This window comes from Lycium barbarum, chromosome 11, assembly GCF_019175385.1.
Source record: "Lycium barbarum isolate Lr01 chromosome 11, ASM1917538v2, whole genome shotgun sequence".
Taxonomy (NCBI): Eukaryota; Viridiplantae; Streptophyta; class Magnoliopsida; order Solanales; family Solanaceae; genus Lycium; species Lycium barbarum.
This window is the reverse complement of record NC_083347.1, coordinates 102,856,672-102,871,232: the sequence shown is the minus strand read 5'-3', so window position 1 is coordinate 102,871,232 and position 14,561 is coordinate 102,856,672. Positions and strand designations below refer to the sequence as shown.

The following is a 14,561-nucleotide window of genomic DNA, read 5'->3' as shown; positions in this document are numbered from 1 at the left end:
GGAAGAAAAATGAAATGAAATGAAGACTAAGTTCCTTTTAATAATCACAAAACTGATCTTTAATGAAAAATTGTCGGGATGAACAGTGGTCGTAAATCACAGTTTACGGACCGTATTGTGGTTTACGGTCCGTCCTCCGCGATCGTTTTTAAGCATTTCAAAAACAGAAAGTTTGGCTAAGGGACATGACAGTTTACGACCGAGGTTTACGGTCCGTAAACCAGTTTACGGGCCGTCCTCCAAGTCGTTTTTAGCCATTTCAACACTTTGACAAAACTTGAAATTTTTGGACAGCTGGAGGACGATTGCACTATACGGTCCGTAAATCACTTTACGGGCCGTATAGTGCCCTTTACGACCACTGAGCTGAAAATTCCCCGCCACTTTCTTATTTCCAAAAATTCATAATTAGCCATTCCCGACTTAGTAAAACATCATACACTCAAGCCCTTCATTGTTCTACTCATCACCCAAGTACGGAAAAATTTCCGAGGTGTAACAGGTTTGAAAGTTGAGGTCGAAAGAGATTGCATCTTTGAAGATGCAATGGAAGCACTGTCCCGTTGAGGAGGCTACTTAGGAGACCGAGTCCGACATGCATAGCCGATATCCCCAGTTATTCACTGAATCAGGTATTTTCCGCTCCCTTTCTCTTATTCACTCGAGGACGAGCGATGGTTCAATTAGTATCTGATGTAATGACCCGTTTGGTCGTTATAGTCTTTTTGGCTTTTTCGTTATTTTTCCAAGCTTGGTTATCTCATTTTGACCCGAGGGGACCATTGACACGCTTCCCAAGGTGTCCAGACTTAATTCGGGTGACCTTTTGTGAAATATGAACTTTAAGCGAAAAGAGTTGACTCAAAGTTGACTTTTGGGTAAACGGACCTTTTTCGAAAATCGGTCAATTCCGAGAGGTCCGGATGGTTGTTTAGAACTTGTGTGTATGTCTGGTTCGATTCCCAATGCACTCGGATGCATTTTGGGACTTGGGTTGGGAAATTGATAATGAGGTATCGGGGGTTGACTCGGTCAACGAGACCTCCGTTGGATATTCCGAGGCCATGAGTGCGTTCGTAGGGTATTTTTATGTGGATCTGTGTATGTGATTTGTGAGCAGATGGCTTCGGGAGTGGTTCGGGATTTCGATTGAGACTTAGAAAATTAGTTGGGTTTCTGGTACCTGGTGTCCGTCAATGCGGCACCTGTGCCGTCCCAGCGGCACCGCTGTTGCGGCGGGATGACCGCTGGGGCGACCAAGTGTGATTTGGCCCAGACTGTCCCAGCGGTCTGTGAGGGCGCTATTGCGGCCCCGATACCTTTCATTAAGTGTGAAATAAATAAGCCCTTAGTCTATCATTTAATGTCATTACGAAAATAGAGCTCTTGGGAACTGTTCTTGGAGATTATTGGTGAAGGTTCTTGGTGGTAAGTTCTATTCTAAGGTTGGATTTCCCGTTTTGACCTTGCTGGCCCCGTTCCCCCAAATTCTAAGGTTGGATTTGACCTAAAGTGAAAGATAGCAATATTAGTATCGTTCTTCATGATTTCTAATCTAGATTTCGAATATGCCTAGACTTCTTTGATCTTGAGGCTCAGCAGAAAGGCAAGGCAAAAGAGTGATTTGTCGGTGTTTGCTGTTCGGCCATCCAGGTAGGTTATGGCTTACCCTTGGTGAGACTCCGTGTAGAGAAGCATATATTTAGATTATATTATCGGAGAAAGCATGTAAACCTTCGGGTATGAAGTTGGGTTGGATATTGTCTTAGGTTGGGCCCTGTTGCGAGATTGGGGCTAGCCACCCCGTTGTGTTGTGACTTGATTGTTCTATTGTGATGGCTTGATGCCACGTGCTGTTAGTAGATATTGGCATCTGTTGTTACGTCTTGATTGTGATATTGTAGTATCTTACGGGTTGATGTTGATACGAGGATAGAGTTCTATATGACTTGTGTAGTCTTTGATGATATTGCTGGCGTACCTATGTTGGTACTTGTGACACTTATATATTGTTGGCGTACTCATTGTTGGTACTTGTGATATTGACCTGATTATTGGTGCTGATACATGCATTGCACGCACTCTCATGATATATTATTGATACATTGTTGGTACTTGATGAAACACTCCGATGAGCTGGGCTCGATTTTTAAATGAGAGTGATCTGAGAGTTCGATATTCGATGTTGGGAAAAGATCCGGGACGAGTGGTAATTAGTCACCTTGGGTTGTGCTACCGAGGTGTCGATATTTCCGTCCGGAGTACATGTGTATATAGCATTTGCGTGGCATTGCATTACATTCATACATTATTGCATTGCATTGCATCACGGCTTATATTGAGATGATTTGGTGTTGTTATTTGTGACGATTGGACATATTGAGCCTTGGCACATTTGGGATTAGATGCTCTACTTAGGCTATGACGTGTACTTAGCTCGATTATGTTTAACTTATACTTATTGATTTATCTGTCTATCTTGCTTTATTGTCTGAATTATGTTAGCTATACTTAATCGGCCTATGATACGTACCAGTACTGTGGTTTTGTACTGATCTGCACTTGCTGCATTCTTTTATGAATGCACTTGCTGTGTTTCCTTATTTCCACACCATTTCCATTATATATTATTGTGAAACTTACGTAATTATTCTTTTCCGCTTGCTTGATTTATTTATTTATGTCCTTACTTATCGTTGGGTTGAGGGTTCGCTTACCAAGGTGGGAAAGGTAAGTGCCCGCACGACTTGGTCAAATTGGGTCGTGACAAACTATCAATTTCCTACACTTTCAGACTCTAAATAGCACAATATCAAAGCTCAAGAAATAGCTGCAAATTCTTGCTGCGTCATAAAATCTTGTTAGATCTTTTTTCTTTGGGATAGAGAACCTTGTTAGAGTTTAGATCTTTGTCTCTAAAGCCAATCTTTAGCACATACTATGATTATTCATTAACCAGTGAAAGCTTTGGCTTTTGTGATCATAGCCTTTTGAGCAAATTTAGTCAAGAAGCTACCGAGGCTGCAGAGATATGTTTGTGGACTAAGGCCGTCTTCCATAAAGGAAATTAAGAGGCTGCAGAGATATTTTAGTGAACCACATACAGATTGCAAATAATATAGCCCATACTCAGAGTAGCTAGCCTCCTACTTATCATCATTGGCTAGAAAGTTCTGAAACACTACACAAAGGTGGTATGTGTCTAACTCTTTTGCATGCATAACAGGTATTCAGAAATGATTTTGCCTCAACAAACAATACATGAGAAAGTATTGTGTACCATTCAACCAATAATCAAAGATAAAAAGAATAGCTAAAGGTTTGAATACTTACCTGTATGAGGAGAAACTGAGCATTCTGACCATATGGATGATGAAGCACAATTTGCCATATATTTTCATATGAAAGCTGAAGTTTATAATCAACTGAACCACCAGATAAAAGGAAGTAAATTCTCTTCAATCCAACGCCAAATTTAATTGAAACTTGTCTACTACTTCCCAACACTGCAAACTTGTCGTCTGATATCTGACATCCAAAATTCAAAGTGATGCCATCCGTGCGCTGCACATACGTCCTCAGTTGGACAATATCAGTTTTCATTTCCCAAGCCTTCAAATAAGAAGAGCCAAAATACAGCCTCTGACTAGCCAAATTGATGACAATATCCGCGCTTCTGCTGTTGGTAAATTGAACTATGGCAAATGCTCTAGGTCCTCCTTTCGTCTGTTTAACCTCCAATGCATACACAGTTCCATTTCCTGTATGTTTCTCTAAGAATAACTTGACCACTTCTGCAGACACAAGATAAGGGAATCCGAAAACCTGAATTGTCTTTCCCATATAGCCAAACTCTACTGTCAATTATACTAATCACCACTGGAATAGCCTCTGAAGTCTACGCACAAGTATGAACAAATTAACACACTAAGGTAAAAGTGTTACTAAAATAACAACACTAAGGTAAAAGTCTTACTAGATAAACAATATGTATGCAGGAGTTATTGAGAGCAAACCTATGTTGTGAGACATGAAAAATGTAGGTTGTTTTAACTACTAATGCAACCAGATGTTAATGTAGTTGTCAAGTGTTAGTGCATTTGCTATGCTTGTTGATCTGTAATCTAACCAAATTGATGTACACTGGTTTAAGATACTTTGGTCAATTTCAGTCAATAATCTAGCTAAATGGGAGGCTTTTACTTTCTCCAAGTCTAGAAAATTACTACATTATCATACAACTAACAATATGTAGTACTTTTACACTCTCTTTTATACTGCTTTTGTGCAGATAACATAGGGTGTGTTCAGAATGGAGAAAAACATTTTTCAGGAAATGTTTTCAATTTTCTCATGTTAAGTTGGTCAAAAATTTTGAAAAATATTTTCTCTAGAAAAATAAGTTCTTTAAAATGAGGAAAATAACTTTCCTAGAATTAGTATGAAAAACAAGTTTGACGAGTGACATTACACATTAATTGTGTCCTCTCCATACTCCAAACACACCTCATCTTCAAAGTTTAAACACATAAACAACACATAATAATAATAATATTACCAAATAACAATGATGATGATCAAGAACTGAACCAAAGCTAAATTCTACATGGGTATTTGAAGAGACTTAGAGCCAGTTTAGATAGGCTTTAAAAAAGTAGCTTATCTATCCCAACTTTTTTTTTTTTTGACAGCTTATAAGCTGCTTTAGATAAACTGCGCCAAACAGGCTTAATTATTTTTTTGGGCTTATTTTAATCACAAAAGGGCAATTCGCAAAATTGCCCTTATTTTGGGGTGGTCTTTAAATTTTGCCCCTCATATTTGAAATCTTTAAATTTTGCCCTTCGGCTAAAACCCATGTGTTCCAGGTTCGAACCCCCACTCAGTAAAAATTTTTTAAAAAAATCGCAAGGCAGAGTTTAAATTTCGCTATGCCCCCACCGGCATACACTTGTTAAGGAATTACCAAAGTTATGTCGGACCCGGCATACATAAGCCTTATGGGCAGACTTGGCATAAGTATGTCGGGTCCAACATAACTTTGGTAATTCCTTCACAAGTTTATGCCGGGTCCGGCATACTTATTGGCAAACTTTTAATGGGCAAACTTTTAGTTAAGCCTTAACTAAAAGTCATTTCCTAGTTATGTCGTATGAGACATACTTTTAGTTATGACATAACTAAAAGTATGCTCCATAAGACATAACTTTTCCTTAAGACATACACTTTGTCTTATAAGATAAATTTTTAGTTATGCCTTAAGGAAAAGTTCCGCCTTATGGGACATACTTTTAGTTGTGCCTTAACTAAAGGTCTGCCCCATAAGGCATAACTAGGAAAATACTTTTAGTTAAGGCTTAACTAAAAATTTGCCCATTAAAAGTTTGCTCATAAGTATGCCAGACCCGGCATAAACTTGTTAAGGATTTACCAAAGTTATGCCGGATCCGGCATACTTATGCCCAGTCTGCCCATAAGACATGAGTATGCCGGGTCCGGCATAACTTTGGTAATTCCTTAATAAGTGTATGTCGGGTCCGGCATACACGCGACCCAAATCTTGCCTTGCAATTTTTTTTTTTTAATTTATGCTTGAGCGAGGGTTCGAACCCAAAACCTCATGATTTCTGCGTGAACGCTCAGGGTTGCAACGCTCAGGGCAAAAATTAAAGACCAGCAATATGAGGAGCATAATTTAAAGACCACAAATATGAGGGGCAAAATTTAAAGACCACCCCAAAAGAAGGGCAATCCGCGCAAAAAAATGATCACAAAATGACTTTAAGCTGGTCAGTCAAACACTCAAAAAAACTAAAAATAACTTATAAGCTATTTAAGTTATTTTCAGCAACTTATAAGTCAATCCAAACGGGCTCTTACTATACACGATTAACTATACTACTAGTAGTTGCAGAAACTGAGAAAGAGAGTGATGGTGAATTTATAGTCAATTGTTTTCTAAGTAAAGAATATTTCTTTATGTCTTCTTATCACATTAGGTTGCTCTCAAAGTATAAAATTGAACAGGGTACAATAATTGCAGTTCTCCTTTTTGAAGAAATTGTACTATTTGCTTCAAATGGATTGATTTTTAATTTTTTTTCCCTTTAAATAAGCTAGTCTTTAAATTTTGTCATTTAGCAATCAAACGTACGTGTAGCGGGACATATATTTTTTAAAGCTAAAAGATTTAACTTGTGAATTATTATAATATGAAAATATAAATTTATGCCTCTTAAAAAAGAATGTTTTGTGAATCCATTTGACTGGACACAGATTTTTTTTTAAAACTTGTAGCTATAAATCATTGTATAAAAATAAAATATTTTCATTTATAGAAAGAAGTCATTCTGTACGAGCTAATAAGGAAATAGATTTACATAAATTGAAATAGGGAGAGTATTTGTTACGTAAAGATCAGCACAAAATAGGGAGAAAAGTGCCAATGGCCCTACAATAATAGTGTTTTCTCTGTTTCTCAAAGAGATACAATGATTTAATTGCGAAAACTTTAGATTCGTTTAAATGTTTGCTAATGTATCTACTTACATAAGAAACCCAATCGGTTAAGTTATCTAAGACTATAGGGCCTGTTTGGACAGGAATATTTTTTTCAAAAAAGAAATTTTAAAATGTTATACTTTAGATTAGATTGATTTTTCAAAAATAAAAATAAAAAAATTGAAGATGAGTATCAAACTTTAAGACGTGATTTTGACCAGTTTTACAAGTAAATTTTTTTTTCCACTCACAAAACTTCTATTTCTTTTCCGAGATAAACTTATGTCCAAACACAACTTTTTAACTTCCAAATGTCTTTTTTTTTCAACTATCACATTTTTATGTCTAAACGTCTACTCTGTCCTTTGGATGTGTTACGATGAATTATTGCCTCAGTGTAAATCCTTTATATTTCGTGTTTAGCTTAAAATTTACTTATTAGGAAAACCGTTGAATTTATTTGTAAGGAGTCTATGCAATACAACAAATAGGTCTTTAGAGGCAATATCGACTACCTCTAAAACATTTACCTGTCATTAAACTTTAGCCGTTAAATTGTCGTCACTAAATTCGTTAGCGGCTATTTAGTGGAGTACTGGTAAAGAGGTTTTTATTGCCTCTGAAAATCGCATGCATTACTGGTAATTGTTTAGCGGCACTTAAAGTAACTGCTAAATGCGTTTTAAAATGGCTTAGTTTGCACCTTTTAGCGTCTCTTTGTTACTGCTAAATTTAATTGAATTGCCACTAAAAGTAACAGGGGTTAAAGACAGTTATTTAGCGACAATTATAATATAATGGCTATAAAATCTATCCCCTAAATGAGCATGTTTGCACATTTAGGGTCCTTCTTTATTGCGGCTAAATCTAATTAATTATCACTAAAAATACATACTTTTAGTCGTAAATGAAAGTACAATATATTGCTGAAAATGTTCAAGTTTAGCGACAATTAATAATATATTTGAATTTCCCTTTGTCTAATTTTTTAGCAATATTTTATACGCTGAAACAACATTCAAATTGGCAAAATATTAATAAAACATGCTACTATTAATTCATAAAAAAATATTATTTGTTTCATTAATCAAGACAAACAAAATCAAGCACTAATTGTATAATATTGATGTATCATTGACATAAAAGATAAAGCTACACTGTTTGAGCTAAAAAATAATATTATTTTAATTGATCCTATCAAACACAGACAATAACAAAATAGTAAATGTACAATTCTCAAACAACTTCTACAACTCTTAATCTTACTAAAATCTTCACATGCTAAATCTTTTAACATCATATTATGACCTGAAATAATAAAATAATTGAATGTCGAAAAAATAAAATCTAATGTAAAAAAAGGTTGTGCGACTAACTTCAACCAATTCAATTGGAAAGACACTGAGTTAGTGGATCAAAAATATAGGCCACAACAAAATATCTTGGGCATGTCAAGATAGTACTTAGCTAAACAGCAAAACATTATCCTACCTGTATCTCATATAGTATAAAATATAATCCATGAGAGTCATTTAAATAAGATTAGATTCCTCTACAAATCATAATAAAAAAAACTTTAAGAATAATTGTTTCTTGATAAGAACTTAAAAATAGCTGTAATTCCAAGACTTTCTATGGACCTCTGCAACAAGATACTTAAGCAATCTTCACACCATTAGTATGAAGCAATGTCCAAACACCACATGACATACCCTGAGGAGCTCAAACCAGCATAACATTCTAACATCGAGCAAATCTATATATAATATAAAGCTAGGCATAGACAAGGTGATATGACACCTCTCTATGACCAATATTGATATTTATCTTTTTTCTCCATTTTTTGACTTTTTTCTCATCCATTTCCCTTATTTTCTAATTAAAATATTAAATGATTAATCATATCCTACTACAATATTTATTGAGAATCAATTCACATTAAGGCAAGGGCGCCCTTAAGTCAATTGATTCTATATCAGTTACATGAATACGTTTTTTTTCATTATTTCCCACACAAGTTACAAACATATTTAAATTCTCTCCTTATTTAAAGCTTTTATATATAATTTCAGTTATAACATTAATTCTCACCCTTTACAATAAAGGATTTTTTTCCTTAAAAAATTCTTTCAATTACAACTTTATGCATGGATTTGTTAATTACAGAAGTTGAAAGAATTCCTACATCAATTAGGAATTTGATAGGTTTCTTCACCATTAAATTATGAGCACTACTATATAAACAAATATACAATATGAATTCACCATTTGCCTTTGTAAAATAATCTATGCATGTGAATATGCAGAAATAGGTATGTATACGGTAAAAATCGGATATATGTTAAAACCGGTAAGACCAGAGACCGAAGGAAGAGAGGGACGAGCACATGCACGAAGAGTTTCTTTCTGGACTGGAGGAATGTTTGGACCAAAGGGAGTAAAGATATTCATTTGGTCCGGTTTCTCCACAGCCGAGCTGATCGTGACCGTTGGTCCGTTTGATCGTGGCCGTTGGTCTGGAATATCCGTTGCGCAATTGCCACGCGTCGATAACGTCCTGCCATATTTAACTTCCAATCGTACGGGTGTCAGATTGTACGACCCACCTAATCCAACCTAATCCCTTTTCAGAGTTTTTCTTTATTTTTTAGGGCCTCGTGTTGTATGAAGCCCATGGGGCAATACTATAAATAGGGGTCATTGCCCTCCTTTAAGGGGGTTGGCTTCTTGAACTCTACAACACTTGTAATAGCAAATATATACAAATTCTCTCTATCTCAATATCAGATTTGGTCCGGATTTATTGTGTTCATCCTTAGATTTGTGCAATCAAACAATATTCAACTTATTAGCATATACGTTTGGCGCATACCATCAGTTCCTATTTAGATTACTCATAGTCGATTCTATTCCATTTTCTCTCAATCAAAGAATAGGTCGAAGCCTACCACATATCCTATACCTCACTCATAAATTTAATTGATTATCCAAAGTTGGGGTAAACAGTTTGGCGCCCACCGTGGGGCTAGGATAATAGTGGTCTTCGATCTTGATCTCTATCTTACCCATCAAAATCAAAAGATATCTTTTGTTCGTCTCTGGAAAAAAAAAACGGACCAAATGGCTAACAGTGGGCAATCTGGTCACATCAACAACAACGAGATCGTGGCAAAAAATGAAGACAGTAAGCCACGAGGATTACCAAACCCCGCTGGCCCGAACCCCGTTAACTCGAGGGAGGGCCTCAACCGGCAAAACACCGTGAACCAGGAGAATGCCGCCCAGCCGGCCACCGATCCTTTAAATACTCACAATTCAATTACTTTGTCCCAGACACAGGGCCGGAAAGAACCGGATACCCCGAATGATAATATCGACTTACGTTTAATTTTTGAAATGTTGCAGGAGCAGAGGGCGGCGATTGCCAAACAAGGAATCGCAATTGCCCGGTTGCAAAGCGGAGGAGATAAAACGACCCTGGAGAAGACTAAAGGTGTTGCTGAAATCAGAAGGGATGAGGCACGGATGGTTGAGAGCAATGGGTTCGGAGCTGGTTCCTCCACCGAGGTTTTGAAAATGCTCGAAACTTTGGCAAAGCGGGTAGATTCAACCGAAAAGAGGGTGGAAACATACAACTCTCGGGTGGACCAAATCCCGGGGGCTCCACCTTTACTGAAAGGGCCGGATTCGAAGAGGTACATCCAAAGGCCTTTTCCCCCGAGTGCAGCTCTAAAATTAACCCCGAAGAGGTTCAAAATGTCGGATATCCAGAAATATGACGGCACAACGGATCCACACGAACACGTGACCTCATACACCTGCGCTATAAAAGGCAATGATATGGAGGAAGATGAAATTGAATCAGTGTTGCTAAAAAGGTTCGGGGAAACTTTGTCAAAAGGAGCATTGACGTGGTACGACCATCTGCCCGAGCATTCAATCATTTCTTTCGAAATGCTCGCCGATGCCTTCACAAAAGGTCACGCCAGTGCCAAAAAGGTGCAGGCCCGTAAGGCAGATATTTTCCGTATAGCCTAAAGAGACGATGAGTTGCTGCGTGAATTTGTCAACCGGTTCCAAAGGGAACGAATGGAGCTCCCTCCGGTTCCCGAGGAATGGGCCGCACAAGCTTTCACAGAGGGGCTCAACCCTCAGAGCTTGACGACTTCGTTCAAATTAAAGGAAAACTTGCTGGAATACGAGGCTGTGACACCGGCAGATGTCCATAACCAATACGAGTTGAAGATTCGGGTGGAGGATGACCAACTCGAGCTTCCCCCGGGGCCAATAAATATGAACAAAAGTTTTCAGAGACAAAGAAAAACTACGAACCGGAAGCCAGATCGTCGAGAGAAAGGTATCGGCCATATTCTCATTCGGAGAAACCAAGCTTCTGGTCGGAGAAATTCAGGGTTGGCCCGAGCCATTTCTCCGGTCGGATTGATAAACGGGTCGAGCGTCCATCGAACAGTCGAGGTCTCTCATTCAGGAGCGATGCCGGAAGATCTGCCGGCAACAAAGACTTGCCAAAGATATCGGAATACAACTTCATCATCAACACCTCGGATCTCGTCTCGGCTATTGGTCGTATCCCGGATTTAAGATGGCTGAGACCTCTAAGGTCGGATCCGAGCCAACGGGACCCGAGCATGGTGTGTGAATATCATGGAACCCATGGACACAGAACCGAGGATTGTCGCCAGCTAAGAGAGGAGGTAGCCCCGTTATTGAAGAATGGCCATCTCCGAGAATTGTTGAGTGAACGAGCCAAAGGTCACTACAAGGAAAGGGAGACTCATAAAATGGCCGAGCCAGTCGAACCCAAGCATATAATCAACATGATAGTCGGAGGTACCGATGCCCCACGAGGGCCGGTGATGAAACGGGCCAAGGTTTCTGTTGTTCGCGAGAAGCGCAACCGGGATCATGTACCGAAGGTTCTATCTCTTTCAGCAACGAGGATGCAGAAGGCATCATTCAACCGCATAATGATGCATTGGTAATTTCTATAGTTGTCTTGAAAACTCAGGTTAAACGTATTTTGAGTGACCCAGGTAGCTCGGCCAACATCATCCGGTGGTGAGTGGTCGAACAGTTAAGGCTACTCGATCAGATCGTACCGGTAGCCCAGGTCCTCAGTGGGTTCAACATGGCGAGCTAAACCACAAAGGGGGAGATCTCATTGCCGGTGAACATCGATGGCACTATCCAGCAAACGATGTTCTATGTAATCGAAGGGGACATGAAGTATAACGCATTACTGGGTAGACCCTGGATACATAGCATGAGGGTCGTGCCATCGACGTTGCATCAGTTGCTAAAATTCCCGACTCCGGAGGGGATAAAAACCATCCGAGGTGAACAACCCGCTGCAAGGGAGATGTTCGCGGTCGAGGAAGCGACACCTCAACCCAAAAGATCGGATCAAAGGGAAAAAGACTCAACCGGGGGGAACGGACATCAAATAGCAATCACAGCACGCAGGGTTGGACCCGGGGCATGAGGAGGATGGTTTCGGTGTACCCAGATCTTTCGTCATGCCAGATAATTCGGATGCAACCAAGTCAACAGTAGAGGAGCTGGAGCAGATCATCTTGTTCGAATATCTACAGGACAGAAAGGTATACCTGGGCACGGGGTTAACCTCGGAGCTCAGGAACAAGATAATTGAATTTCTTCGAGCTAATGTCGATTGCTTCGCATGGTCCCACATAGATATGACAGGTATACCACCGGAAGTAACAACTCACAAGCTCAGCTTAGACGGGAGGTTTCCCCCGGTAAAGCAGAAGAGGAGGCCCATGGCAGAAGCAAAACACGCCTTCGTAAAAGACGAGGTAACAAAGCTTTTAAAAATAGGCTCTATCCGGGAGGTAAAGTACCCGGACTGGCTAGCTAACGTAGTAGTGGTGCCGAAGAAAGGTAATAAATTTTGAATGTGTGTTGATTACAAGGATCTAAACAAAGCATGCCCGAAGGATTCGTTTCCTTTGCCTCACATCGACAGAATGATCGATGCGACGGCCGGGCATGAAATGTTAAGTTTTCTCGATGCCTACTCCGGGTATAACCAAATTCGGATGCACCCGGAGGATCAAGAGAAAACATCCTTTATTACCTGATATGAGACTTACTGTTATAATGTCATGCCTTTTGGATTAAAAAATGCCGGTGCGACTTACCAACGCCTAGTTAATGGGATGTTCGAAGAACGAATAGGGAAAACAATAGAAGTTTATATTGACGACATGGTGATCAAGTCCCTGGAAATAGAGGACCATTTAAAGAATTTGCAGGAAAGCTTCGATGTACTCCGCAAGAACAACATGAAGCTCAACCCGAAAAAATGTGCCTTCGGTGTCCGGTCTGGCAAATTTTTGGGTTTTATGGTGTCAAACCGGGGAATCGAAATCAACCCGGACAAGATCAAGGCCATCGAGGATATCGAGGTAGTGAATAATGTCAAAGGAGTTCAGAGGCTCACCGGAAGGATAGCGGCACTGAGTCGCTTCATATCGCGGTCCTCGGACAAGATTCATCGCTTTTTCTCCTTACTAAGGAAAAAGAACGACTTCGTTTGGACACTGGAGTGCCAAAAAGCTTTACAAGAATTAAAGAAATACTTGTCCAGCCCACCGTTGTTGCACACACCGAAAGCGGACGAGCAACTTTTTCTCTACCTTGTTGTCTCTGAGGTAGCGGTAGGTGGCGTTTTGGTCCGAGAAGAATCAGGTACGCAATTCCCCATTTATTATGTAAGTAGAACTTTGGGAGATGCGGAGACCCGTTACCCCCACTTGGAAAAATTGGCATTGGCGTTGGTAAGCGCTTCTAGAAAACTCAAGCCCTACTTTCAATGCCATCCGATATGTATAGTGACTACTTACCCACTAAAAAACATCATGCACAAGCCGAAATTATCGGGTAGACTAACTAAATGGGCCGTAGAAATTAGCGGGTATGATATTGAATACAAACCTAGAACGACCATCAAGTCCCAGATCTTGGCCGATTTTGTGGCGGATTTCACCTCGACTATGGTCCCCGAGGTTGAGAAAGAACTTCTGCTAACCTCAGGGGAAGCCTCGGGTATTTGGTCACTACACACGGACGGAGCCTCGAACATCAAAGGTTCCGGGCTAGGAATCGTCCTTAGTACCCCGGTCGGGGATGTCGTTCGACAATCCATTAGAACTGTTAAATTGACTAACAATGAAGCCGAGTATGAGACTATGATTGCAGGTTTGAAATTAGCCCGGAGTATGGGGGCTGAAATAATTGAAGCAAAGTGCGACTCGCTTTTGGTCGTTAACCAGGTGAATGGCATCTTCGAGGTCAAAGATGAACGGATGCTAAGGTATTTGGAGAAGGTCCAAGTGATACTACACCGGTTTAAAGAATGGACTATGCAGCATATACCGAGGGAGCAGAACAGCGAAGCCGATGCATTGGCCAATTTGGGATCTTCGGTCGAAGGGGGAGAAATTAATCCCGGTACTACGGTGCGCTTGATGAATACGGTGATAGAGAACGGGTATGCCGAAATAAACACAACGGGTTTAACTTGGGATTGGCGCAACAAGTACATCAATTACTTAAGAGATGTAAAGCTCCCGAGTGACCCAAAAGAATCCCGGTCGCTAAGGACAAAAGCTACGCGTTTCTGCTTGGTAGATGGCCAATTATATCGACGATCTTTCTTCGGCCCCCTGGCCAAGTGTTTGGGTCCCGGAGAAACGGAGTATGTTTTAAGAGAAGTCCACGAGGGAACTTGCGGCAACCACTCCGGTTCAGAAGCTTTGGTCCGAAAAATTATAAGAGCCGGTTACTATTGGAACCGGATGGAGGAGGATTCAAAAAATTTTGTCCGGAAGTGTGACGGGTGTCAGAGACATGCTCCGATGATTCATCAGCCCGGGGAGTTGCTGCATTCGTTAGTGCCACCTTGGCCTTTCATGAAGTGGGGAATGGACATCGTCGGTCCATTACCATGGGCACCAGGTAAAGCCCATTTTATTTTGTTTATGACTGATTATTTCTCCAAATGGGTTGAAGCGCAG

General features: G+C 40.0%; 1 protein-coding gene across 1 annotated transcript; it reads right to left on the bottom strand.

Moving 5' to 3' along the window:
• Window positions 1-3,294: 3,294 nt before the first annotated feature.
• Window positions 3,295-4,309, bottom strand: LOC132620036 (RNA-dependent RNA polymerase 1-like). Its single transcript, XM_060334764.1, has one exon. The coding sequence runs from the start codon at window positions 3,841-3,843 to the stop codon at window positions 3,295-3,297; it is 549 nt and encodes a 182-aa protein (XP_060190747.1). The 5' UTR covers window positions 3,844-4,309.
• Between the last annotated feature and the right edge of the window lie 10,252 nt (window positions 4,310-14,561).